Here is a 24723-nt window from a genome sequence, read left to right as displayed (position 1 = left end):
CTAAGCATCTCTCTGCCTCCTACACTGGTAATCAAATGTCTAATGGAGAGAGTCTTCAGAATTTTTTTTTAAAACAACAGAGGGTTATAGCTATAAAGGGTATATTCTGAACAGATTAATACTATGAACAAAATTGCCCCCTGGAACATCAAAATCACTTAATATGCTCAATTGCTTTCAAAGCACGCATTGCAGAAAACTGTTATGCTGATTACCAATAATTATAATCTACTCATTAAGGAAAGTCCCCAAGGGCTCCTACAAAGGAACACTGCATGACTGAGTTTAAGTTACTCTGTGTACTTGAAAATAATGAAGCTACCGTTCTTTTAAAAATTATCTAATTTAGGCTTTTCACTCATTTATACTGTGCTCCTCCACAACAGCTCCAAATGAAAGAGGTTTTGCTATATTTAAATGGAAACTTTCTCTCGGAGGTCCAGAGCAGCTTGCACTGATCGTTGATCTGCCAGCTCCCTGCCAAGTAGGGGTGAGAGAAGAGGTTCAGAGAAGAATTTGGATCTGAAAGACATACCCGGAAGTCTGTCTCTGCTTTTCTTAAAGTTTTGGTTCCAAAGAATTTATTTCTCCAAAGATTCTTGAGATCCACTGGACATTTGTGAAGAGAAGACACTGGAATTTACTGAGAGCTGCCTTAAATCCCATAGCAACAAAACTAATATAAACAAACACAAAGGCATTGAGAACTTAATATGGGCCAAGTACTCAATGGGCAGAGTGCTTTATCTCCCATTTTAGTTAAATTCTTTCAGGTACAAGACACACACAGGCCAGCTCAGGTATGGTCATGGGGGCTTTGGGAGAACCAGGAATGTCACAGAAATCCAAGAATAGGAATCCCAGCTTAATTGGGCCTCATGAAAACCGAAACTGAGCACCCAGCCAGCAGGAATTTCACCTGCCGTTCTCCTTGCATCTATTAATTTGCTTTCATGCAAATATTTTCTCCTATTCTGTAGGTTGTCTATTCAAAGTGAAGTATCACAAGAATGTAAAAACAAGCACCACATGTACTCACCATCAAATTGGTACTAACTGATCAACACTTAGGTGCACACATGGAAGTAATATTCATTGGGTGCTCGGCAGGTGAGAGTGGGGTGGAAGGGATGGGTAAATTCACAACTAACAGGTACAGAGCACCCTGGAGGATGGGCATGCTTGTAGCTCTGGCTTAGGCAGTGCAAAGGCATATATAACCAAAATGTTTGTACCCCCAGAATATTGTGAAATTTAAAAATTTAATAAAATTTGCTTTCAATTGCTAAAAACAGACAACCCAATTCAAAGTGGCTTGAACAATAAGGAAATTTATCATCTCACAGAACTGGAAATCCAGATGTAGGGTGGGTTTGGGGGTTGTGTGCTCTACTCATCCAGCTGTATCATCTGAGCCAAGTTTTCCTCCTCTTCATTCCGCCATCCAGAAGGTCAACTTCATCCTAAGGCAGATTCTTTTTGAGTATGGTCATAGGGTGCTGGATAATAGAAATGTGGGCCATGTTTCCTCACTGACATTCTCAAAAGAGAAATGTTCCCCAGAAATCTTTATGTCATTGCACCAATGACATAAATGACCTGAATTAAGACACATGACATTCCTAAACTGACCCCTTATGCAGACTGGTTTTGGATCCTGTTCTGGTCACTAGCAAAGAGTACAGGACTACCATGACTGGCTTAGACTGCTCAGGGTGCATCCCTAGAGTGAAGTCAGATGTGTGGGGGTGGGGAGAATGGAGGAGGGATGGAAAAAAGAGCAATCAAGAATAATTCCTAAGTTTTTGGCTAAAATAAATGGATAGATATTGAAACTATATGGAAAATCTTGACGGAGAAATATGTTGGAGGTTGGGGTGAGAATCAATGTTGTTTGGGACACGCTAGTTTTAAAATACCTATTAGATATCCAAATGAAGATGTCACATAAGTCATGAGATATATAAATGTGGAGCTCAAGAAAGGGGTCAGACTGGAGTTGTAACTTTGAGAGGCATGAATATATAGCTAGAATTTAAAACTAGGGGAATGCACAAAATCAACTAAAGAAAGACTATATAGAGAAAAAGAGGTGAGGCTCCAAGACCGTGTGCCAGGGCACTCTGCAAGCTAGAGGTGGAGCAGAGGAGAAGCTAGCAAAGGGGACCAAGAAGCAACAACCAGTAAGGCAGGAAGAAAACCAGAAGCACATACTGTCTCAGAAACCAAGAGAACCAAGTGTTTCTTGATACAGAGATAAATCAACTATGTCCAACAACATTGGGTGGTAAAAGAGGGACAAGAAGTGACCACTGTTTTGGCAACATGAAATCACTGATTGACCTAAACAACTACAGTTTCAGAGGTAGAGGGAGAAACTTCTCTGAAGTGGGTTGAGGAAAAATCGGCCGTAGGAAAGTGAAATCATTTAATTTAGACAACTCTATGGAGAAGTTTTTCTGTGAAGGGTAGAAGAGAAATGGGCAGTAACTAAAGGAGAATAACGGGTCAAAGCAGGATTTTTTAAAGACAAAATATCCTTGAGCACATCTATGTGTTGACGGGAATGGCCTATCAAGATAAAGATGATGCAAGAGAGAGAAAATACCTGTGGAAACAAGGACCAAGGTCTTTTGAGGAGTCAAAAGGAGATGGGATTCAGTGGACAGGTAAAGAGGCTGGTCTTTCAGAGAAGCAGGGATATTTCATTCACTAAAACAGGAGAAAGGCAGAGAACGTGTATAGATCCAAGTGAGACGGTTGACATGATAAAGGAAAAATAAGGGAATTCCCATCTGATTGTTTCCATTTCTATCACGAAGGAGGTGGCAAGATGACTGGCTGAGAAATTGGAGGAGGGGTTTTGAAGAGAGAGGTGAATGTGTAAAACAGCAATTTCAAGGAGTTGGAAAGTAAACAGATAAGGGAAGTATATGAGGATTCCTCAGCAGTCTTGGGTGCATATTTTAGGTTTGTTGTCATGAATTTAAAGACAGGGTTTTTCTGCAGTTATTTTCAGCTATTCAGACACAGATGCGCACAGAATTGAGGTTCTTCTAAGTTACCATGAAGGAGGCAGAGCAGCCAGGAGGTTAAGGGTAATTGCAAAGGAGTGATTACAGTGTTAGACCATGCAACCTGGACTGAAAAAGGAGAGAAGAGAGGACCTGAGGCAGGTGACAGCTAGTGAAGATGCTAGTGTCCCAGTGATGGCTGGCTGTCCACCAAAACCCATTATCGCTTATTCTGAATACAAGAGTACCTGGAACACAGCTGGCCACACATACTACATTTCCCAGGCTCCCTTGCTTGTTGTGTGGCCATGCAGTGAAGACCCCTTCAATGGCAGGTGAGTGGAAGTGATGTGTGCTACTCGTGGATAGGGGCCTTTCTATCAGGTGGAGCCTCCTCCACACTCTTTCATCCTCTCCCCAGCTCAATCCAGGAAAAGGCCACAGGGAACAACAGAGAAACAAGAGGGAAGACACTTGGGTCCTTGAATGGCTGTGTGTGGCAGCACCACTCACTGACTTTGAACATCTGCCTTGTGCTGTGACCTGAGAGAGAGAGAAAAAACCTCCTCTCCTATTTGAGCCATTGTATTGTAGGGTGTTCTGGTTATAGCAGTTAAACCTTACCCTAACTAATCCAGGTTGGGTCAGGGATTGGAGGCTTCAGTGAGTCTAAGATCCTGTGTAGTGAGGGTAGTACAGTGAGGAGGGTAAAGGCTGCAAGGAAGTGGTCAGAGCAGGGTATATGAAATTCAGACTTCAGAGGTGAGCAGTTGGAGGTAAGGAAAAGATCGAGGATAGGACCAAGCGAATGTGTGACTAAGGTGAAGGGAAGTACAAATTAAGTCTCAGAAAAGCTAGGAGATGGGCCCATGATTACACAGTGAATGAGTGGAAGAGCCGGGATTCACAAGGAAGCCCGAGTAACTTCATACTCCATGCTCTTTCCCCTCTGCCAAGTCCTCAGGGACAATCAAGCAACCTGGTTCAAAGAAAAACTGTAGGTAAAGTGTTTCTACAAGGAAAGGTTAGTTCAGCCCCACAGACATGTGACAAGACTTCTCCTGTGATAATGAGTAGCACATTACAAGAACACAATTACAGATGGTCCCCAACTTAACGATGGTTCAACTTACAATTTTTTCACTATATGATGGTACAAAAGTGATACACATTCAGTATACTCCTTATGATGGGGTTATGTCTGGATAAACCCATCATCAGATAGTCTCAACTTATGATGGGTTAATCCAGACATAACCCCATCAGTATCTGTATTGTTAATACATGATTAGAATCACCAAGCTTTGGGATCCTATATTTGCCATGATCTACAAAGTAGTTCATCCATCCAGAGGCCCAGTGACGGTGTTCAAGCCATTCTCCTTTGGATGACCACCAGTGACTCATCTGGCCTCCCTCTCTCTAGTCTCCATCCCCTCCAAGCCATCTTCCAGACAGCTGAAAGTTACCTTTGGGAACTCCATATTATGCCTCCACTACATAAAACCCTAGCACCGTGCACAAGAACTCTCTTCCTGATATCCCCTCAGTCTACTGCTTGGCCACCTCCACCCCAGCTTATGCTACAGCCATATCAGCTTATTTACCATTCCACAACATGACAGCCCTTCTCATGCTTCTGAGCCTTTGCACGTCTAGGCCTCTTCCTGAAATCTCTTCAACCTGGGACACACAACACACTCTAATTTATCCAACGCCAGTGTTCCTTCCTTCCCCAGGATACCCGTCCTTCTCCATCAGTTCTTCATCTCCCTCCACTGTCCCCAGAGAGACACTATTAGAGCTTTTACCATGTCGAATTATGATGATTTCTTTGTCTCTTTTCTCCTCACTCTTAGCATCTTGACACAATGTCTACCCTGACTCATAGTAGGTGCTCAAAGCCTGTGTTGAATGTTGAATGAGAATGAATTTAGCTGTTCAATTTTGAAAATGCTGAAATTAGCTGAACAGTTTTTGGTGGGGCTCAGCATCTCATATCACATTTCTTATATTCCCTAAAGAAGTCAGCCTGGATGGTGGAGGGAATACAGGATCCAGCTGTCTGTACCCATGGCTCCTTTCACAGCCCCCTCAGGAACATTTCAAAGCTACCTTCAAAGTCAGATGTTACTAAACAAGCTTACTATATTTCTGGTGGATACATTATGCAGATGAAACACAAACAGTCTGGCGAGAGTTGAGAATGTGACAGAAGGATGCGGCTGGGGCCGGCAGGTGTTTGTGGGACAGCTGTGATGGCTCGGCCATCCAGGAACAGTCTAGTATCCGTAGGGACACCTGCACCTTGCCAGCTCCCACTACCCAAATTACAGAACGTGCTACACAGTGTTTGTTTCTGCTATGGCCCACGAGAACTGCTCCCTCCTCCACCTGCATGACACAGATGGTACAGATGGGAGCATGCTTCCACATGAGGATGCGCAATTACGCCCAGTTCCTCCAGCTGTGACAGTTACCAGGAGAAAACCCTAGGGAAGGAAACATCCTGGCAGATAACTGTCTTCCCTGCCAGCACTCACCACTTAGTCCTCCCAGGAGCAGCTGCTGCATGCATGGCCTCTCGTCTCTTTCACTGTCCTTCCTGGAACCCAAATACTTGCAAAGCATTGGGTGTGATACGAACATAAGGCAGTCATCAAACAGGATATATTTAAGTAAGAAAATACCAAGGCTTTATTTTTTTTCTTATAAAGATAGCCCTGCTTATTGGCTAAGTGGAAAAGATGCACATAGTTCGCATGAGTAAATAAGATTTACCTGCTTCAGGCTGTAAATCATAATGCCAAGGAAGTGACATGAAGGGGGTAAAGGTATAATGATTTCATCTTCACAGCAATAAAATGCAAAGTAAAGCAAAAATGAAATGGGCTTAATTAATGCTGGGAATTCCCACAGGGAAAGGCAAAAGGACTTTGACTTGATCAGTAGTAGTACTGTATACAATAAAAAATTCCATTAGGTTGAGCCAAGCTTGCTCCTTTCTCTGGCTCTCCCCATCTGAGGTATACCAGGCTGGAACCAACAAAGCTGGCAGTCAGAAGCTTTTGCTTTAGAGTCCACTGAGATAAGAAGGGGGCAAAGTCTTGGAAGGCCAGATAACCTGGCTTTGTGAGGCACCTACGTACAGCAGTGTCGCATATGGAAGTTGACAACATACTCAGCATTAGTCCTCTGCACAGAAATAGCAAAAGGCTCAAAAGGGTGGAAGGTGAAGGCAACAAGGCGTCGGACTGTGTGGTTGATGGGGCGGCCCAGTAAACCTGCCTGGATCTCAAACTTGAGCAGGCCAGAGTCCCGGGCATAGAACCTAAACAGAACAAGGAGAGAGGGAGAGAAAGAAAGAGAGAAAGAGAGAGAGTATTGATATTCACCACCGAATTGAAATCTAGACAACAGGGGAATGTTGCAACTCATAATTTCACCTTATTAATGAAATCTCTTACATCAACCCCAGGTTATCAGAACTATTATATAAAATCACCTTGGTCTGATCAGCTCATTTTAGGGGCAGAGTGATGATGAATTTTGCGATGTTGTACTGAGTCATTGGTCATTTCTTTCCCCAGATGACCCTTAATACAGCCTCAATTACACTCCCCCAACTTGCAGAGGTTCCTGCCTCAAGATTGTCTAGACTAGGGCTAGAAATGAAATGTAAGCCACATGTGTAATTTTAAATTTTTAGGTAGCCACATTAAAAAAAGTAAAAAGGTAAAATTAATTGTAATATTTTATTTACTCCAGTATAGCCAAAATAGTCATTTCAACTTATAATTAATATAAAAATATTAGTGAGAGATTTGATATTTCACATTCTTTTTTTTTTTCCATTGAATCTTTGAAATCTGGTGTGTATTTGACACTTGAGCACATCTCAACTTGGCCTAGCCACGTTTTAAGTGCTCTATAGCCACATGTGGCTAGTGACTACCACATAGGACAGCGTGGACTCAGGTCTATCTTTGAGTTTTTCATTTTTAAAAATAAATTCTTTTGGAAGGGTCTTCTTTTTCACACAAAGAAACAAAATACTAAGTAGTTTCTAATTTTTCACCTAATACAGTGAGACTAAAGATGCTTCCATCCTTCTCAGTACTTAAAATACCTTTTCTCATAAGCAAAATAAATGCCCTGTGGTTTGGGAAACCAGAGATAATTAGCAGGGTAGGGCCTGAATTGGGAGGAAGTTCTAGGAAATAAAAAGCCCTGAATTAAAGAGCTCTATGATTTCCCTTTTAGAAAGCAAATGTATAAGCAGACCTAAAGATACTTACACCCTTTGACTTAATCCCATTCAGAAGAATTTATAACCTCATAATTTAACTTAAATGAAGTAACTAATGACATGAATAAAGATGGCTACTATGGCATTCATTCTAATGTAAAAATGCAGAAAGCGAATAAATGCTCAGTGACAATGGAATGGTTAAATAAATTATGACACATTTACTTGATGAAATAATATACCATCATTAGGACTGTAATTGTGAGAACTATGTAACAAGATGGAAAAATATTTATAAAATGAAAGCAGTCTAGAAAATATGATGCTAACCACGATTACGACTCTGTAAACATAAACATGCATATTGACAAATGAAATAGACAAAAATATACCATAAAGGTGTAAGGGTAATGGCATATTCTCTTCAAATGCCTTTAATATCCTTACCATTTCTCATTTTAAATTAAAAATATAAAAAAGAATTACAAGAAAAATCTCCTTTATTCAGGGGTGAGGGCATTTCCAGATTTATTTTAGATTCATCTTTTCAAATTAGAAAGGCAGGGAAGTGAGAAAGGAGAGAAATGTGTGCTACTTGACTCAGATCAAATGAGGCCTATCATATGCTTTTATGTGTAAAAAAAATACATTAATGTTACTCACATACTCTCTAATACACAAAGAGCTTGTAACTTAAAGTGAGTAGTTTGAGCCTCTAAATCTAACAACCAGTTTACAGGAAATCTGGGGGAATGAGAAGTATGGTAAATACTACCCCAGAGATACAATGAGCAAAATCTACAACATGGAGAACACTAGATGACAAACAACCTGGTTTCTTCAACAATTTCACTGCAAGGAAAATAAAAGAGGGAAATAGAACCTATAGAATAAAAAAAGACTTAAGGGAATAGTGACCAAGTGTAATGCTTGAACTTTGTTTAGATTTGATTCAAACAAATTACCAGTAAAAAGAATATTTACAAAACAGGGGAATGTGAAAACTGACTAGATATTTGCTGGCCTTAAAATTTTTTGTTAATTTTCTTAAGATGGGATAATGGTATTAAGGTTTTGTTGGCTTTTGTTTTTTAAAGTTCTTATCTTTTAGAAATTCATACAGGGCTGGGCGTGGTGGCTCACGTCTGTAATATCAGCACTCTGGAAGACCCAAAGCAGGAGGATCATTTGAGCTCAGGAATTTGAGACCAGCCTGAGCAAGAGCAAGACTCCTTCTCTATTAAAAATAGAAAAATTAACCAGGCATGGTGGTGAGTGCCTGTAGTCCCAGCTACTCAGGAGGCTGAGGCAGGAGAACTGCTTGAGCCCAGGAGTTTTAGGTTGTAGTGAGCTATAATTATGACACTGCACTCTAGCTGGGGCAACAGAGCAAGACTCTGTCTCAAAAAAAAATTAAAATTTAAATTAAAAAAAAAGAAATTCATACAGAAATACTTATGGGTAAAATGCTAAGATAACTGGGATTTCCTTCAAAATAATCTGGCCAGTGGTCAGAAAGGGAGGGAGTAGTGGTGGTGGCGGACATACATGAGTAAAGACTGGCCATGAACTGATAACCATTGAAGGGGGTGATGTGTACATGGAGGTTCATTATACTCTTCCACTTTTTGAGTATATTTAAAATTTTTGGGCCAGGAATAATGGCTCATGCCTGTAATCCCAGCACTTTGGGAGGCTGAGGTAGGAGGATCACTTGAGCCTGGGAGTTGGAGGCTGCAGTAAGCTATGATCATACCACTGCACTCCAGCCTGGGCAACAGAGAGAGATACTGTCTCAAAAAACAAAAAAAACTTTCCATAATAAAAAAAAATTTTAATTGGTTTTTGGAATTTACAATTTCCCAAAGGAATTGGAATTACTTGTACAGAATATGTAACATAGGCCCCTTTAATTATACAATGAAGCTGGATGATAAAATACATCTATTATAAAGACCTAGCTACCACTGTTTCTAAATGAAAAAGATCTTCCAAGCTCCAGCTTAGAGCTCCAGGAACACACATCCCTTGAGTCAATCCCACTACTGACACTGGTGCCAGTTCCTCTCCCTAGTACCTATTACAGCACACAGAACAGTAAGGGCTCCAGATGTGGAGAGGCAGATGGGTCTGTGAACCAGATTTCTGTGAGGGAGGGACTGCTTATGAGGTTAGTTTCAGGGTTTCAGCAATAACACAGTAGTCTACACTCCAAAATTCCTACAAATGAGGGAGCATGCGTTTCCCCTAAACCTGCCTGTTCCCCAAATTGTCTCTGCTATCTTTTCTACTAGATAACATGGGAGGATAAAATAATTTGTGGGTTTTTGTTTTTTAAGAGACAGGTCTCACTCTCTCCCAGCTGTAGTGCAGTGGCACAATCATACCTCACTGCAGCCTCGAACTCCTTGACTGAAGCGATCCTCCCCACTTAGCCTCCCAGCTGGGATTACAGGCTTGAGCCACCACAGTAAGTTCAATTTGTGTTAGATATTAGTAATAATAAAGCCTCAACTATAAAAATTATGCAATGGTATTAGATTATTAAATGGAATAGTACAGTTTCCTTCCCTGGATAACTTTAAAAGGGACAACACTTATCTGAATCAGATGTTCTGATGAGAAGCAAAGAGTAGGAGTGGTTAACTTATGAGACTAGTACCTAAATGATCAAAGCACTCACCACATTACAGAAATAGCCTGCCCTTTCAGTCTAACCATTGAGTACAAACAGAAAGTCACAAGGAAATGATGCCCAAGAAGAGAGAGAAAGCAAGCTGTCTTTTGCCCTTAAGCAGTCTGTAGCTGTAGCAGGGACACTGTACCTGATAGGGTGATCTCCACAAGTCTTGGGCCGCTCCATGACGGACACCCACTTGTCATCATAGCTGAAGAGAGATAAATCCAGGTAGGGGCTCCCGCTGTAAGACTGAGCACTGATCGGGAGCTGACCCAGCAGCCGGCGTACTGCCTCCGTATGCCCTCCATACTTGGCATTTATAATAGTGTCTTTGAACCTAAAACAAAGGACCAGTGAGGAAGGTTTTGTTAGTGGGTACGCAAAGCTGTCTTGGATTTTAAATTGACTAACACATGTCTAAAAACAACTCCTTCTCTAAATAAAAATTAAAATCTAGATATTGAATGAAAACAGAATTCTCTCGCACATCACAAGTCTGGCTAGCTACAAATAATCTTAAAAAGCAAAGAGCAGAATTACAAATGGGGAACACAAATTACTTTTAAAAAGTTAGCAAAGACTCTATAAACAAGTTTAAAATGAGTATAACTAGTGTATGACAACCATTTCTGCTCGTTTGTGATAACAGCTCAACCAGGGGAAAAAGTTCAGGAACTTACTTTCCCCAAATAATAACTTCAGACTGAATTAGTTACGTAGAACAGAGAATCCTGAACAGAAATAGCCTCTCTCTGATTCTTCTTGGGAAGCTAACTTCCACCAAATATTTTGATAAATTACTTATATTTAGTTTGTTTAAATAAAGTTTAGGAACTAGCTTTCCATACTCCTGCAGAAACACCAGTATCTAGAAGAATACTCACACAGAGTCACATATATGACTTATCTTTGAAAATAATAACAGAGCAGCTATTTCTGATAACTGCAATAAATACTAAATTTAGTACTCTTTGACCAAGTATTTCTATTCTTCTGGAAATTTACCCCAAGGAAACACTCCTACATGCAGAAAAATCTCAACACATTCAATACAGCATTGTTTATGACAATGAAACATTGAAGGAAAAATTTAAAAACTAACAGAAAACTATAATTTTCAAAGATTATATAGTAATAGGAGAAATTTTTATCATAATGGCAAGTAAAAGAAGTAGACTACAATACTGCCTGTATATTATAGTAAGGTTAAAAACAAAGGAAAAAATTACACAAAAAAGAAGACTGGCAGAAATACATCAAAATGTTAATGGTTATTTGTATAATGACATTTTGGATTTCTTTTTTCTTTTTCACTTTCTTAGAAAGAATGTCAACTATTAGTAAGTATTTTTAAAAATTGCTGAATCAAATCATATCAGATGGTTTAACAATTAAGGGGAAATAAATAAAATTTTTTAGATTGGGGGGAATATATAACATCTCACCCCTGAAACCAATGGAATAAAAAACTTGAATGTTCTTAACATTAACAAGACCAGAAAGATTGATTTGTTGGGACTGATTTTTATTTTCACTGTTAATCCGCTGTACCAAATGGACATGAACACTGATCAGCTCCCCCCAAAAAAAGCCTAGCTATCAATGCTGCTTTTCCAGTACTCCTCTTGACAGTAATTTTCACAGCCTTACTGTAAATCATAAAATTAAACTTTGGGCCAAAAAGAACTTATTTTTTCCCTTTCGTTTGAGCTGGAATCAAAGATCCTTTGATTGGACTCTTTGGTTTTCAGCAAAGATCTAGCACCATCTCGTAATCCACAACCCCTCCCGGCTCACTGGCTTTGCTGGGTAAAACAGTGGGGGCTGGCCCACAGCTTTGTGAGGATCACAAATCAAAGCACGCATCTGTGACAATCTAAAGGCTGGAGCAGTGCCTCTTCCTCTGCAGCACCCACCACCTCCACTCTCCACACTCCCCAGTGATGAAAAGATGAAGCAGTCACTCCCTCTGACATCTTCACCACTTCAGCTCCTAGCTTAGTATCACTCCATCCAACCATGCTTCTCTTAATTCTTGCTGGTTTCAAAACTCTCACAGCGATCCTTCTAACACCATGGCCTCCTAGTTCCTTGAACTTCTCTCAACCTCAGCCACTTACTCCATGGCCACACCCTCAACCTCGCCATTACCACGCCTCCAACACCTCTGTAATCTCAGAGCAGAACACCGCATTCTCCAGCCATCTTCTCTCCCATCTTCCCTCCTCACTTCCTCTACTCATCTCAGCGTCAGCAACCCTTCAGCCCCCATGGGACCTACAGTCCACTGATTCTACCAACTTTTTGCCATCCTACACCCTCATCATATCCTCTTTTCCTTCCTTAGCCAGCTTTTGTTCCTATAGTCAATCATGAAAATTGCTCCATTGTATTGATCCTCAACAATCCTGAACTCTCTTCTTTTGTGAGACTTACTTGAAAAAACTACAACCTAGTTAAGCTCAACTCTTGTATTCCATGCCTGTATCCATCTGATTTTCTCCAAGGCTGGAGACAAAACATACAAGAACGCTCACTTTAAATTTATAACCATGAACTCCATATGGGCCCTTAATGTTGCAGGGCACTCATGCTACATTTCCATAGACCTGCCAGACTCCCACTCTCTTCCATAGCTATTTCATGCCCCTACTCCATGCTCACTCTCAGCTAACGGCATTGCTTACTTTGTTACTGAAAAATAGAAGCAAGAAGAGAACATTTCGTATTTAGAGACATGTATTCATAAGAAATAAAAAATAATTTCAATTTATATATACATTGTATTTTCAAAGCAGCAAAGTATGATAGGCTGGTTAACAAAATATACTACATTAAGATACAATTCTGGCCGGGCGAGGTGGCTCACGCCTGTAATCCTAACACTCTGGGAGGCCGAGGCGGGTGGATCACTCAAGGTCAGGAGTTTGAGACCAGCCTGAGCAAGAGCGAGACCCCGTCTCTACTAAAAAAATAGAAAGAAATTATCTGGCCAACTAAATATATATAGCAAAAATTAGCCGGGCATGGTGGCACATGCCTGTAGTCCCAGCTACCTGGGAGGCTGAGGCAGTAGGATCACTGAAGCCCAGGAGTTTGAGGTTGCTGTGAGCTAGGCTGACGCCACAGCACTCACTCTAGCCCGGGCAACAAAGCCAGACTCTGTCTCAAAAAAAAAAAAAAGATACAATTCTATGAGGGAAATGGAATAGATATATGAATTTGAGAATAAGAAGAAACAATGTAAAATTTCCAACATTATTTCCCACAGGAAATAATTTGCTCTGAACTTTTTATATCAAATATTTGAATACCAATTACTATGGTATTTAGATTCCTTTGGCTGTATTTAAAAGAGTGTTCTAATAATATTATTTTCAAATGTCAATGTTTAATATACATTGAAAATAGCATCCTAGGCCAGGCGGGATGGCTCACACCCGTAATCCTAGCACTCTGAGAGGCCAAAGTGGGAGGATCGCTTGAGCTCAGGTGTTCAAGACCAGCCTGAGCAAAGGCGAGATCCCATCTCTAGTAAAAATAGAAAAATTAGGCAGGTGCAATGGCTCTCACCTATGGTCCAAGCTACAAGAGGGGCTGAGGCAGGAGGATCACTGGAGCCCAAGAGTTTGAGGTTACAGTGAGCCTGATGACGCTACTGCACTCTAGCTGGGGCAACAGAGTAAGACTGTGTCTCCAAAACAAAACAAAAAAAAAAGAAAATAGTTTTCTCTACAACTACTTAAATATAGTAGTAATAGTAAAAATATTCAAAGATCAAATTAAAAATATGTGAGAATATCTACAGTTTTTCAAAATCTTTTGGTGGTATGAAGCAAAATTTTGAAGGTCACTGAGCTGGAATATACAAGCTTTCTCAACTTTTATTTTCTCCTCCTGGGACTTTTACCAATTTTGCTTAATTCCAGATGCATTCTAAAATAATTTTTTGAAAACACAGTTTCCTCTAAATTCCTGGACAACTTCACGTATTCAAGAAATACCTAATGAGCTCCTCCCACATGACAGACACTGGCCTTGGTGCTGTGGATACGGCAGTGAATATATTATAATAGACCAAAATCCCAGCCCTCATGGAACTTGCCTTCCAGTGACTTCTTTGCTGTTTTGATTGAGTGTACCCACCTTTTGTTATTGGTTAATGATCTGCTTAATTTTAGAGTTAATTTTAAAAGAAGAAAATTCATTCCAAAATGAAAAAAGCAAATTCTGATCCATGTTCTGCTTCCAAAAATCCTTCTACACTGAATAGAGAGGCTAATAAGGCAGAAAATTTGTGTGAACCACAGAAAAAGGAAAAGGCAAGTCAGTTGTCTGAAATGAATGTCCATCTATTTCCAATTGAATAGTACTATCCTTTTATGGAAATATGATGCCACTGCATTAAGATATCTGCTTTGCATGTTTTTCCCAGTGGCAGTAATGCTTATTCTGATTCATCCACTCACTGTGGTCTGATCTGTCTTGGGACTTAAAACAGCTATTTTCCATTATTGGCTAAGGCAAGGGGAACAATTTGGATATGTGAAATCTGATGAGGTACTGTCTGACTAGAGTAAGATTTAGCTTGCGCCCTTGGTCCAAAGGAACCATTCATTTCACAATAATGTGTTAAGATAATTCTTAGAAGCTCTAGTTCATAGGAGGACCTTGCTGACTGAAGGGTATCAATTTAGGATGACCTAAGTGTTTTGTGAAGGCACTCCGAGTGTCAGTATCTGTAAGTCTCTTCTTTGGGTTTGGTCAGTTTCCATGGAGAAGGACCTCTAATCTCCTGCCTGGGGAAGATAAGCCTAGGTGCCACATCTGGGAAGGGGGACAGGAGTTTTACCCTTCAGTAAGTCAACTTTTACCTAATTGCTGTTTTTAGCATGACATGTCTCGTCCCTAATCTTAGATACATCTCATGAACCTGAGACCAGAGCTTTTCTGGTTCAATTTGTCCAGAGAATAAACTTCCTGACTTTTGTGGAGGGGGAGAAAGAGATAGTACTTTGGCTCTGTAGGCCTAGAGAAGGGATCTGGAAGGTCTGGCTGCTCCTTTTAAGAAGTTTACCAATCCTCCTGATTTCAGCCTACCTCACAGGTACCTTCAGAGGTACCTAGAGCCTCCAATGTCCTGACCTTTTCCAGAGTTCTCTGGTGTAAGGCAGGCTTGTTTCTTGATAACTAAGCTCTGCAGTTTTTACTCTCTGAGGTATGCTAAGTCAACCCATTCACTGGGTTTTCAGCTCCTAAAACTCTGTTGACATATCCTGTCTCCAATTGTCTCCTCTCCCATTTTCTTTGTTCTTACAGGTTTAAACCTCTTACTCCTTTCTTGTCATTTTAGTGGGGCTGGGAGATGAAACAGATAAATGCATGTGTTCAACACACTATTTTTAACCAAAAGTTCTAAAATAATTTCCTTAATAATGTAGTCAACAAATATTTAAGGGTTTGACAGTATACTTCTGAAGATATAACAATAAATAAAGACAGAGTCTTTACCTTTTTATAGATCACATACAGTCACATACAGTGATTCACATACAGGAAGAATCACAGACAATGCACAAATAATTACACAGATGCTGAGAGACAGAAAGGAGAAGTTCGGGATGACTCAAGGGGTTACAACAGGCAGACTAACCAAGGCCAGGTGGACAGAGAGAATAAGAGAAGCTTTCCTGGAAGAAATAGCTATTGGCCTAACATCAATTTTTCTAAAGAAAAATGAAGACTGTTGAGCCAGGTGGAACAGCTTACCGGCGCTGGATCTGCCTTGCAAAATTGTTGCTAGAAGCTGAGCAGGGAAACTGGACTTCACTGTGCAGGGTAGCATTACGGAAGAGGTCACAGAAGTTCTCAAAGAGCTCCAAAAGCTCATCTGATGTATTCTCAAACACAGCAATCACCTCTGTTGTCACCATATTGTACACCACAAAAAAAGATGCCTGCAGAAGGAGAGAGAGCGCTATGGGACAGCTAAGCATAATGCCATGCTTAGGAGACTTACCACTTGGCTGAAAAATCAAGGCACCCAAATAAAACAAGCAAACACCTCAGCTTTAACACTTGGGTGGAAACATGGCTCTGAGTGGTTCTGGTAAAGGAGGAAGCATCAGTGGGATTTATCAATTAAGAGCCTCAATGTTGCCAGATTGCCTACTGTATTTGTGCTGCTAGCATTACTGAGTTGGCCAGCATATATGTATAAAAAGGTTTTCAATTTTCATTTCAAACTGTGCAAATTCAATATTTTTCCTTCCAAGTATTTATTCCCTACTTGCTCCCCATCCCACCCTGAAATAAAAAACACTTTTTTAAAAAGCCAGATTTAATTTTCTTTCCTGCTGAGAAAGTGATTTGCAGCCTGGGGCTGCCTGTTGGCAAATTATTTTCTCTTGTATGTGTACAGTTGAAAGTTCAATTTAGGGGCATTTATTTTTCCTTCTTAATATTTCTAACATGCAGAGAGACACCTTAAGTACATTGTGTTCTAAAACTGCCCAACCAAGTTGTATCTAGGCAGGGTACTGCTGCTGAACAAATGAAAAATCAGAGAGGTATTTTCCATTTCTTTCTTCATAAATTTTCTTTCAGCCAAGAGCATTTGTAAAATACATTTGAGATTTGTAGCAATTAAGATCAGAGGGGGAACCTGAAAAGCATTCAAATGCCATAGGTGGCAGAGTTACCGCTTTTTCTGAATGGGCCCCTAGGTGACTAGCCTGCTTCCTTTAAACCTCCAGGGCTCTGCTCTGCCTAACAAGGAAGCTCCAGGAACTTCTAGTTTTTGTCATAGTGAATGTAGCAGTGTGAATTAATAGGACTCTAGAAGTTTACAGGACACTATGATTAGCATTTCAGCCTCTTATGATTGAGTTTAAATCTCCCATTACCACTTTCTGGAGCCATTTGGCCCACCAGTCTTACTAGTAATTAGTCCTTCCTAGAGCTTGTATTACATGGCTTTTGTGGTCACCTGGAAATTAAATTTGGCTGTAAATTAAAGAGGCTGGAAAGTAACCTGAGAATAATACCCTTATTATTACCAAGGCTTTGTGTTTGGATGCACTTTTTATTCATTAACTTTATTGGAACCTATCGAATTAAACTGGGGAGGAGTAAGGAGGACAAGCAGGGCAGAAAGATTGGGTTTTGAGTTACCAATTCTGTAAGCAAGGGATAGAGCCCTAGTAATGTTCCTAGCTACAACTTATTATAGCTACCAGAATAAAATAGGTCACCTTTTTGCAAAGGAAAAAAGGATAATCTCAAATACAGCAATCATAGGTAACTTATTCCCTCCAAAATAAAAAAATTAATTATAGCTCAAACCTAAATAAAAGATTGACTCATGCCCTTTCTATACACTTGGACAACATTTTGATCATATCAGGGCTTCACCAGGATCTTTCATAATTTTATGAATATAGAATTACACAAACATTTGCTAGCCTTACCTCCAGAGCAGACTGGGAAATAAAGAACAGGAGGGTAGAGAAGTCAAGGACTTCACCACCAGTATCTCCCATGACACATAAGATGAACTAGATGCTCACCTAGGATACCTCAATGGATGACTTCATTGACAGGGAAGAAAAAAATATACAGAAAAAAATTACCTCCAACCATATTACTCCCTCTTTTTTTTTTTTTTTAAGAATACACAAACTATGCTTGAGAAGATGTTAAAAGATATTTTGCCACAGGTGACTGGTGAGGTCTTAGGAAACAATGCCCTGTACGATATTTCTTAATGGTAGAATCAGCTGCAGGTCAGTAAGATACCAAACTCAACTGACTTCATCGCTTACTGGTTTGCTGGCTGTTCTGAATTTCCAAACTAGTATCTAAGGAGACAACCTAGAAACAGGAGAATGCAGGGGCAAAGGTATAGAAAGGTAGGTCTCTTATTTGCTCAACACCAAAGTAGAGAGTTTCTCTAAGACAAATGCCCAAATTACCCCGAATTTCAACGTGGTGTTTCAACCCAAGAATCTTAGCAGTTTCTGTGCTCTTTACATCACCTGATCCCCTTCTGAGAAATGCCTCTTCCCCCTACCAATATCTTTCACCCGAACCAAATAACCGTTAGGACCCACAGTCCTGACAATTCTCCTGGTGGGTCATAAATTTTGGCTTCCTTTCGATCTTTTCACTGCTCTACAACCCATGTCCCAGCATGTGGGAAAGGTCAGGGTAAAGCAGAAAAACTCAATTCTGTCGAATGAACTTAACCTCTCAGATACCTTACAAATATGACTTTGTGGAGAAGTAAATTGACATTAGCCATTTAAGTAGGAAAGTGAGGTTAGATTTTTTAAAGGATTTTCTTTTTTGTATGGTCTGCTTACTCTCACTGCCAGAATTAAAGCGGCCAGGCCAATAAGCACAGCCTTACAAAATCAAGGGAGGATTACCCATAGGTCGTCCAAATCTTGCTCTTGTATAACAACATTTGAGCTTCTATCTCAAGAGTACTAAAAATGCTCTGCAGAAGAATTAGGCTATTAGTCACAGAGTTGACTATATACCAGTCAATGTCTTCATGTTTAGCTTCCACATGTCCAGATGAAGACATATGGCCAGAGAAAAACAGCTGATTTTAAGTTTGAGCCCTAGAATGGCAAGTCAGACTACGTAAAATGTCTACTTCTGAGGGTTGGCTATAGGCAACAGAGAGGCCTTCCCATTCTGCCAAGGAGACTGGAGGGGTAAATGGCAGGAGAGTTCACCTCATACCTGTGATGGATCTGTGACCCGTAGTGTTACTACATCCTCACTAGTATACTTGATAAACAGATGGTTTTCATCCAGAAGTTGCATTTTCCACATGCGCAGCTGCCGCAGTTGGTCAAAATATTGGAAGAAGCGCCTCTTAGCCATTGCACTACCATCCTGTTCTGCACGGCGCCACAAGTATACCAGAAGCCGGTGCTTGAGTGAGTTGATGAAAGGATCCCTAAAAGGATTGGCCATGCCTGTCTGACTGTCCCGCTGTACCTCAGGGAAAACAGCTGACACAGTGAGCAGGTCATCCTCATAGCAGAAGCGGCCAATGGTCCGCACATCAATGAAAGTGCCTTCAGGAGTCACCTGGAAGACATGGATGGTCTGCTGCTGTACCGACAAGATGGCCAGGATGTTTTTGTACAAGTAGAGCCCTTGGTTGTGCGACAGAACCACTTTATCACACTTGAATGTGCGTGTATCACATAAGCGGCCAGTGTGAAGGTCAATGATGTGGAGGGAATAGTCCTCTAAAGGGGACCGTGGGTTGGGGGTCACTGATTCACTGTTCCGATATACCTCATAAAAAGGAGGGTGAGGCTCATCTGGGAGGTAGGCAGCTGATCCCACGATGACACACCGGCAGTCATCAGTGAAGAGGCTACACTCCCGGTTCAGGTGCTCACCATTGGCTGCTACGTTGGTAATGTGCAGCAAGACAAAAAACCGTTCAAAGAGCCGGCCCCGGACATTGACTGACCGCTGGTCATTGCCATTGGACAGGATCTCCCCCTCATATCCCTGCAGTAGGTCCTCTGCTGCCTGACAGCCCTGGTACTCATAGATTTCAAGAGATGTCTGGTCTGAAGAAAAAGCAATAAAGTAGCGTCCATCAGGTGAGAATTTGCGCAAGAAACAAGGAGGCTTTTCAACGTTGACAACTGTGAAGTTGGGGAAGACATTCTGGTGGAACACTCGGACCTGGTGCCAATGGGTACCTGCCTTGCCTGAACTGATCCGCCGGCGTTCCAAGCGGTGAATCACATTTTGGTTTTGGATTCTTCGAGGCTTGATGGTAGAAACATGATGATCCATTATCACATCTCTGCATGGAAAAGAAGTTAAGAAAATGAAACAAAATTCATCAAAACATAAATACAAAGTCAAACAAATTTTCCTTCTAATATCCTAAATTTAGGAACGCTCCACGTGATAGTGACTGGCATTTCTCTTTCCCAGAGTAGAGTCAGGAAGTGGTCCTGACATTCCTAAGTCTAGAAATAGGTTTAAGGGAAGGACCTAGTTCACTAGTAACACCTTCCAAGTATGCTCAGCTATTGGGAATGTTCAACAGAATAAATCTACAACTTCATCAAATTTGAACAGTATAGGAATCACATTTAATGTACATTCACTCAAACAAAAATATTTAATGGACTGTTAAGATGTCCATACTACCCAAAACAGTCTACAGAGTCAATCCAATCCCTACCAAAATCTCAATGGTATTTTTAGCAAAATAGAAAAAAATCATCCCAAAATTCATAAAGACTCTCATGGGACTCCAAATAGCCCAATTTGGAAAAGGAAAAAAGTTGGAAGACTCACACTTCCTAATTTCAAAACATATTACAAAGCCACAGTAATCAAAAAAGTATATACTGGCATAAAGACAGACATACACCAATGAAATAGAAAGCCCAGAAATAAACCCTTGCATATGTGGTCAAGTGATCTTCCACAAGGTACCAATACCACTCAATAGGGAAAGGACAGTCTCTTCAACAAATGGTGTTGGGAAAACTGGATATCCATATACAAAAGGAGGAAGTTGAACCCTTATCTTACACTATATATAGAAATTAACTAAGGACATATTCAGGACCTAAACATAAGACCTATAAGATTCCTAGAAGAAAACATATGGGAGAAGCTTCATGACATCAAACTTGGCAATGATTTCTTGGATGGGACACCAAAAACACAGGCAACAAAAACAAAAATGGACAAATGGGAATACATCACACTTAAAAACTTCTGTGCATCAAAGGACACAATCAACAGAGTGAAAGGCCTCCTACAGAATGTGAAAAAATATTTGCAATATTCAGAATATATAAAGAACTCCTATAATTCAACAACAAAAAAAATGATACAGCCAATATAAAAATGGTCAAAGTACTTCAATAGACATCTCTCCAAATAAGATATACAAATGGCCAAAAAGCATATGAAAAGATGCTTAACATCACTACTCATCAGAGAAATACAAATGAAAACCACAATGAGATATCACCTCACATCCAATAGGATGACTACTATCAAAAAAACTGAAAATAACAAGTGTTGTTGAGGTTGTAGAGAAATTGGAACTCTTGTGCATTGTTGGTGGGATTGTATAATGGTGTAACTGCTATGGAAAACAGTTTAATTTTTGGAGGTTTCTCAAAAAATTAAAATTAGAACTACAATATGATCCAACAATACCACTCAAGGATATAAATCCAAAATAATTGAAAGCAAGATCTTAAAGAGATATTTACACACCCATGTTCACATCAGCACTATTCACAGTAGCCAAGAGATGGAAGCAACTCAAATGTCCATCAATGGATGAATGGATAAACAAAATGTGCTACATATATACACAGTGAAATATTATTCAGCCTTAAAAAGGAAGGAGCCAGACATGGTGGCTTGTACCTGTAATCCCAGCCCTTTGGGAAGCCGAGGCAGGAAGACTGCTTGAGGCCAGGAGTTCAAGACCAGCCTGGGCAACATAGCAAGACCCCATCTCTACAAAAAATTTAAAAATTAGCCAGATGTAGTGGCTCACACCTGCAGTCTCAGCTACTCGGGAAGCTGAGATGGGAGGATCACTTAACCCCAGGAGTTCAAGGCCTCAGTGAGCTATAATCATGCTGCTGCACTCCAGGCTAGGTGCCAGAGTAAGACTCTATCTCTAAAATTAAAAAAATTTTAGGCTGGGAGCAGTGACTCACACCTGTAATCCCAGCACTCTGGGAGGCCGAGGCGGGATGATCACTCGAGGTCAGGACAGAAAGTCTCAGCAAAGAAAGAGAAGATTGTTTTTTTTAAAGAACCAGATAGAAATTTTAGAGCTAAAAAGCAATAACCAGAATAAAAACCTAACTGGATGGGCTCAAGAGCAGAATGGAGTCAACAGAAGAAAGAAAAAGTTACCTTAAAGATATATCAGTAGGGATTATGCAATCTGAACAAAAGAGGAAAAAAAGATTTAAAAAAGTGAACAGAGACTCAGGGTCCTAGGGAAAATAAAAAAGTCTAACACACACCCTTGGCATGAGAGTTCCAGAAAGAGTATAATGCTTAAAAAAAAAATTGAAGAAATGATGGCTGAAAACTTCAAGATATAAACCCCAGATTCAAGGAGTTCAGAGACCCCCCCCCAATGTATGATAAACCCAAAGAAATCTACACCCAGACACATCATAGTTAAACTAGGAAAAACTAAAAGACAAAGTAAAAATCTCAAAAGCAACCAGTTAAGAACAATGCATTTCCTAAAGCGGAATAACAACTGAAATGTTTGTAGATTTCTCATCAGAAACCATGGAGGCCAGAAGGAAGCGGAACATTTTTTAAGCGCTGACAGAGCTGCCCGTTTTATCCTTCAAGTCTCAGCTAAAATAGCAACTCTTCAGAAGTTTTCCTGATTACCTCACATTCATCCACATAAATCTAGCATTTCACCCTATTTTATTTAATTCAAGGCCTTTATCACTTTCTAAAATTATCCTATTTGTTTACTTTTCCATTATCTGTCCCTCTGTGCCAGAGAGCAGGGTCCTTGTCTAATTCCTTGCTATATCCCTAGCACTTAAGACAAGGGACAGTAAGTGTTCATATACATGCTGAATGAATGGAGCAACATTTGACATGGGCCTTGAAGGATAAAGAATTCACTGGGCAAAGTAAAAAGATGCCTAAAAACACACTTGAAAAAAGCATGGCATGGCACAACTGGGAAACAGAATAATTCCAAGTGGTTAGAACACAGGAATCACAGAGTGAGTGATAAAAGAGAAGCCCAGAAAAAGACTGGAAAACAGAGGAATGACTGGATCCAATCTGTATTTTAGAAATAAAAACACATAAATAATGAGGTTATTTACTTATATTCTGTCTCCTTCTAAAATAATTTCAAATGTCTTATATGAGTTTATATAATATCTAGTTAAGTTAAAAATGTGCAGACATCTACGACTGAGCAAATCAAGTTTCTCAAACTGCTGCTAGTCACACCAGATTAACAGGGCCTTGAAATAAATTTAGAGCATATTCTTGCTGACATGAAATACAATGAAATAGAAAATACCACACTATCACATAAAGTAATAGTAAACGTTATTTTGTAAAACATTAGTTTCAATTATATATGCACTGGGTAAGGATATAAAATGTATGCTGATCTAGACTAGAGCAAAAGTCTGCAAGCTACTGCCCTCAGACCAAATCTAGCCCACCTCCCTGTTTTGGGAAATAAAGTTTCACTGGAACACAGCCTCACCCATTAATTTACCTAGTGCCTATAGCTGGTTTTGCCCTACACAGGCAGAGTTGAGTAGCTGAGACAAAGACCACATGGCCCACAAGACTGAAATATTTACTATCAGGCCCTTTACAGAAGTTAACTCTGCTGAGTTAACTTTTATTTCTGATATCAGTTTAATCATCACTTTCTCAGGGGAGTCTCCCTTTACCTCTCCATTAGATAAAATCCCAATATGCTCGCCCTACTTCTCCTTCACTGCACTTTGTATGCTTGCATCTCTGCCTCTGGATTTTTCTCATGCCTATGCCCCTAACTACAGGGTAAGCTCCCAAGGACCAGAACACAAACACGGTGTTTGATACACGGCAAGCCTTCATTCTTGAGCGCTGAACCTGCCTCATGCCAAGTTCTTTGCCAACTCGGGCATCCACCGGAGCTATTCCCTCTGCCTGCAATGTATTTCCCCTGGCCCTTGCCACAACTTCTCAAGTTGCAGCTTAAGTGTCATCTCCATCAGGACGTTTCCCTGTTACTTCTTGTCTTCTTCATAGTAATTGTCGCAATTTGTATTTATACTTTCACTTGCACGGCTATGTGTTTAACGTCTGACTCCCTGCTAAACTGTGCTCTCCAGACGGGAAGTAACCGGTCTACTTTGGTCACACGGCAGTCTCAGAGCCCAGCACTGAGGCTGGCACACAGTAGGCGGCTGCTACATTATGGAACCGAAGAGGTAAGACAGCCTGACGGAATCGGGCCACTAACTCACTGTGTGGGCCTAAGTCCTTTTCCCTTGCTGGGTCTCGGTTTCGCCATGGGGAAAGGTGCCCAGTCCCTCAATTCCTCGTGACGGCCTCCGAAACGAGAAGGGAATGCCAAGGGACGGGCACACATGCCCGGGGGGCGCCCCCGGAAAGAAAAGCCCGGGGCGGGGCCTCACTGGGAGGAGAATTCTGACAGAGGGAGGGCGGGCGCCGCGGGGCCTCCGGGCCCCAGCGTCGCGTGGGGAGGAGCCTGCGGGGAGGGCCTGCCGAGCTTGGAGGCTGGGCCAAAAACGAGAAGTCCTCACCTGTCTGGTCCGGGCTCAAAGAGCCGGGGCGAGGGATGTCCCAGCCTGCTCCGTGCACGCCTCCCGCGGCCCCGCCCCCGCCATGCCTCCGGCCCGCGGCGCCCGCGGCAGCCGCCCCTACTTCCTCCAGCCACCGGAAGCGCGGCCCAGCGAGAAGGGAAGTAGGGAGAGGGTGGCACTGTCCAGCTAGCGCTAAGGAAGCGGTGCAGCGCACCCTGGCGCCGGGAGGAGGGATCGAAGCCATAGAGGCTCAGCGGCTGGCAAGAAAAAATTAACAGGGCGCCCTGTGCGGAGCACCTCGTGGTCACCTATGGCAGTGTCTCTGCACCTGCTGGGCGCATTTGCAAAAACATGAATAAGAATTAATTAGATGCTCCATTTTATCACCTGGGAAACTATCAGCTTTCTCTTACCTTTTAGATCGTGAGCACCTTG

At 41.1% G+C, this 24723-nt stretch overlaps 1 protein-coding gene across 3 annotated transcripts; it reads right to left on the bottom strand.

Moving 5' to 3' along the window:
- Nucleotides 1-1349: 1349 nt before the first annotated feature.
- Nucleotides 1350-24445, bottom strand: DET1 (DET1 partner of COP1 E3 ubiquitin ligase). Of its 3 annotated transcripts, none has more exons than XM_045561743.1 (5): nucleotides 23989-24111; nucleotides 18695-19787; nucleotides 15713-15900; nucleotides 10089-10280; nucleotides 1350-1463 (listed from the first exon to the last, which is right to left on the bottom strand). In XM_045561743.1, the coding sequence occupies exons 1-5, from the start codon at nucleotides 24033-24035 to the stop codon at nucleotides 1433-1435; spliced, it is 1551 nt and encodes a 516-aa protein (XP_045417699.1). In that variant the 5' UTR covers nucleotides 24036-24111; the 3' UTR covers nucleotides 1350-1432. The 3 variants fall into 3 exon arrangements, with proteins under 3 accessions (XP_045417699.1, XP_045417698.1, XP_045417697.1); XM_045561742.1 differs by lacking the exons at nucleotides 1350-1463; nucleotides 23989-24111 and adding exons at nucleotides 5688-6345; nucleotides 24289-24445; XM_045561741.1 differs by lacking the exon at nucleotides 1350-1463 and adding an exon at nucleotides 5688-6345.
- Nucleotides 24446-24723: the final 278 nt, after the last annotated feature.

This window comes from Lemur catta, chromosome 9, assembly GCF_020740605.2.
Source record: "Lemur catta isolate mLemCat1 chromosome 9, mLemCat1.pri, whole genome shotgun sequence".
Taxonomy (NCBI): Eukaryota; Metazoa; Chordata; class Mammalia; order Primates; family Lemuridae; genus Lemur; species Lemur catta.
This window is presented reverse-complemented; position numbering and strand designations above follow the sequence as displayed.

Coding starts and splice junctions, on each gene's coding strand:
- DET1 (XM_045561741.1), bottom strand. CDS start 24,035: ATGGCGAAACCGAGACCCAGCAAGGGAAAAGGACTTAGGCCCACACA. Junction 19,788..23,988: donor AAAGGACTTAGGCCCACACA/GTGAGTTAGTGG, acceptor TTTTCCATGCAG/AGATGTGATAATGGATCATC. Junction 15,901..18,694: donor GGGTCACAGATCCATCACAG/GTATGAGGTGAA, acceptor CTCCTTCTGCAG/GCATCTTTTTTTGTGGTGTA.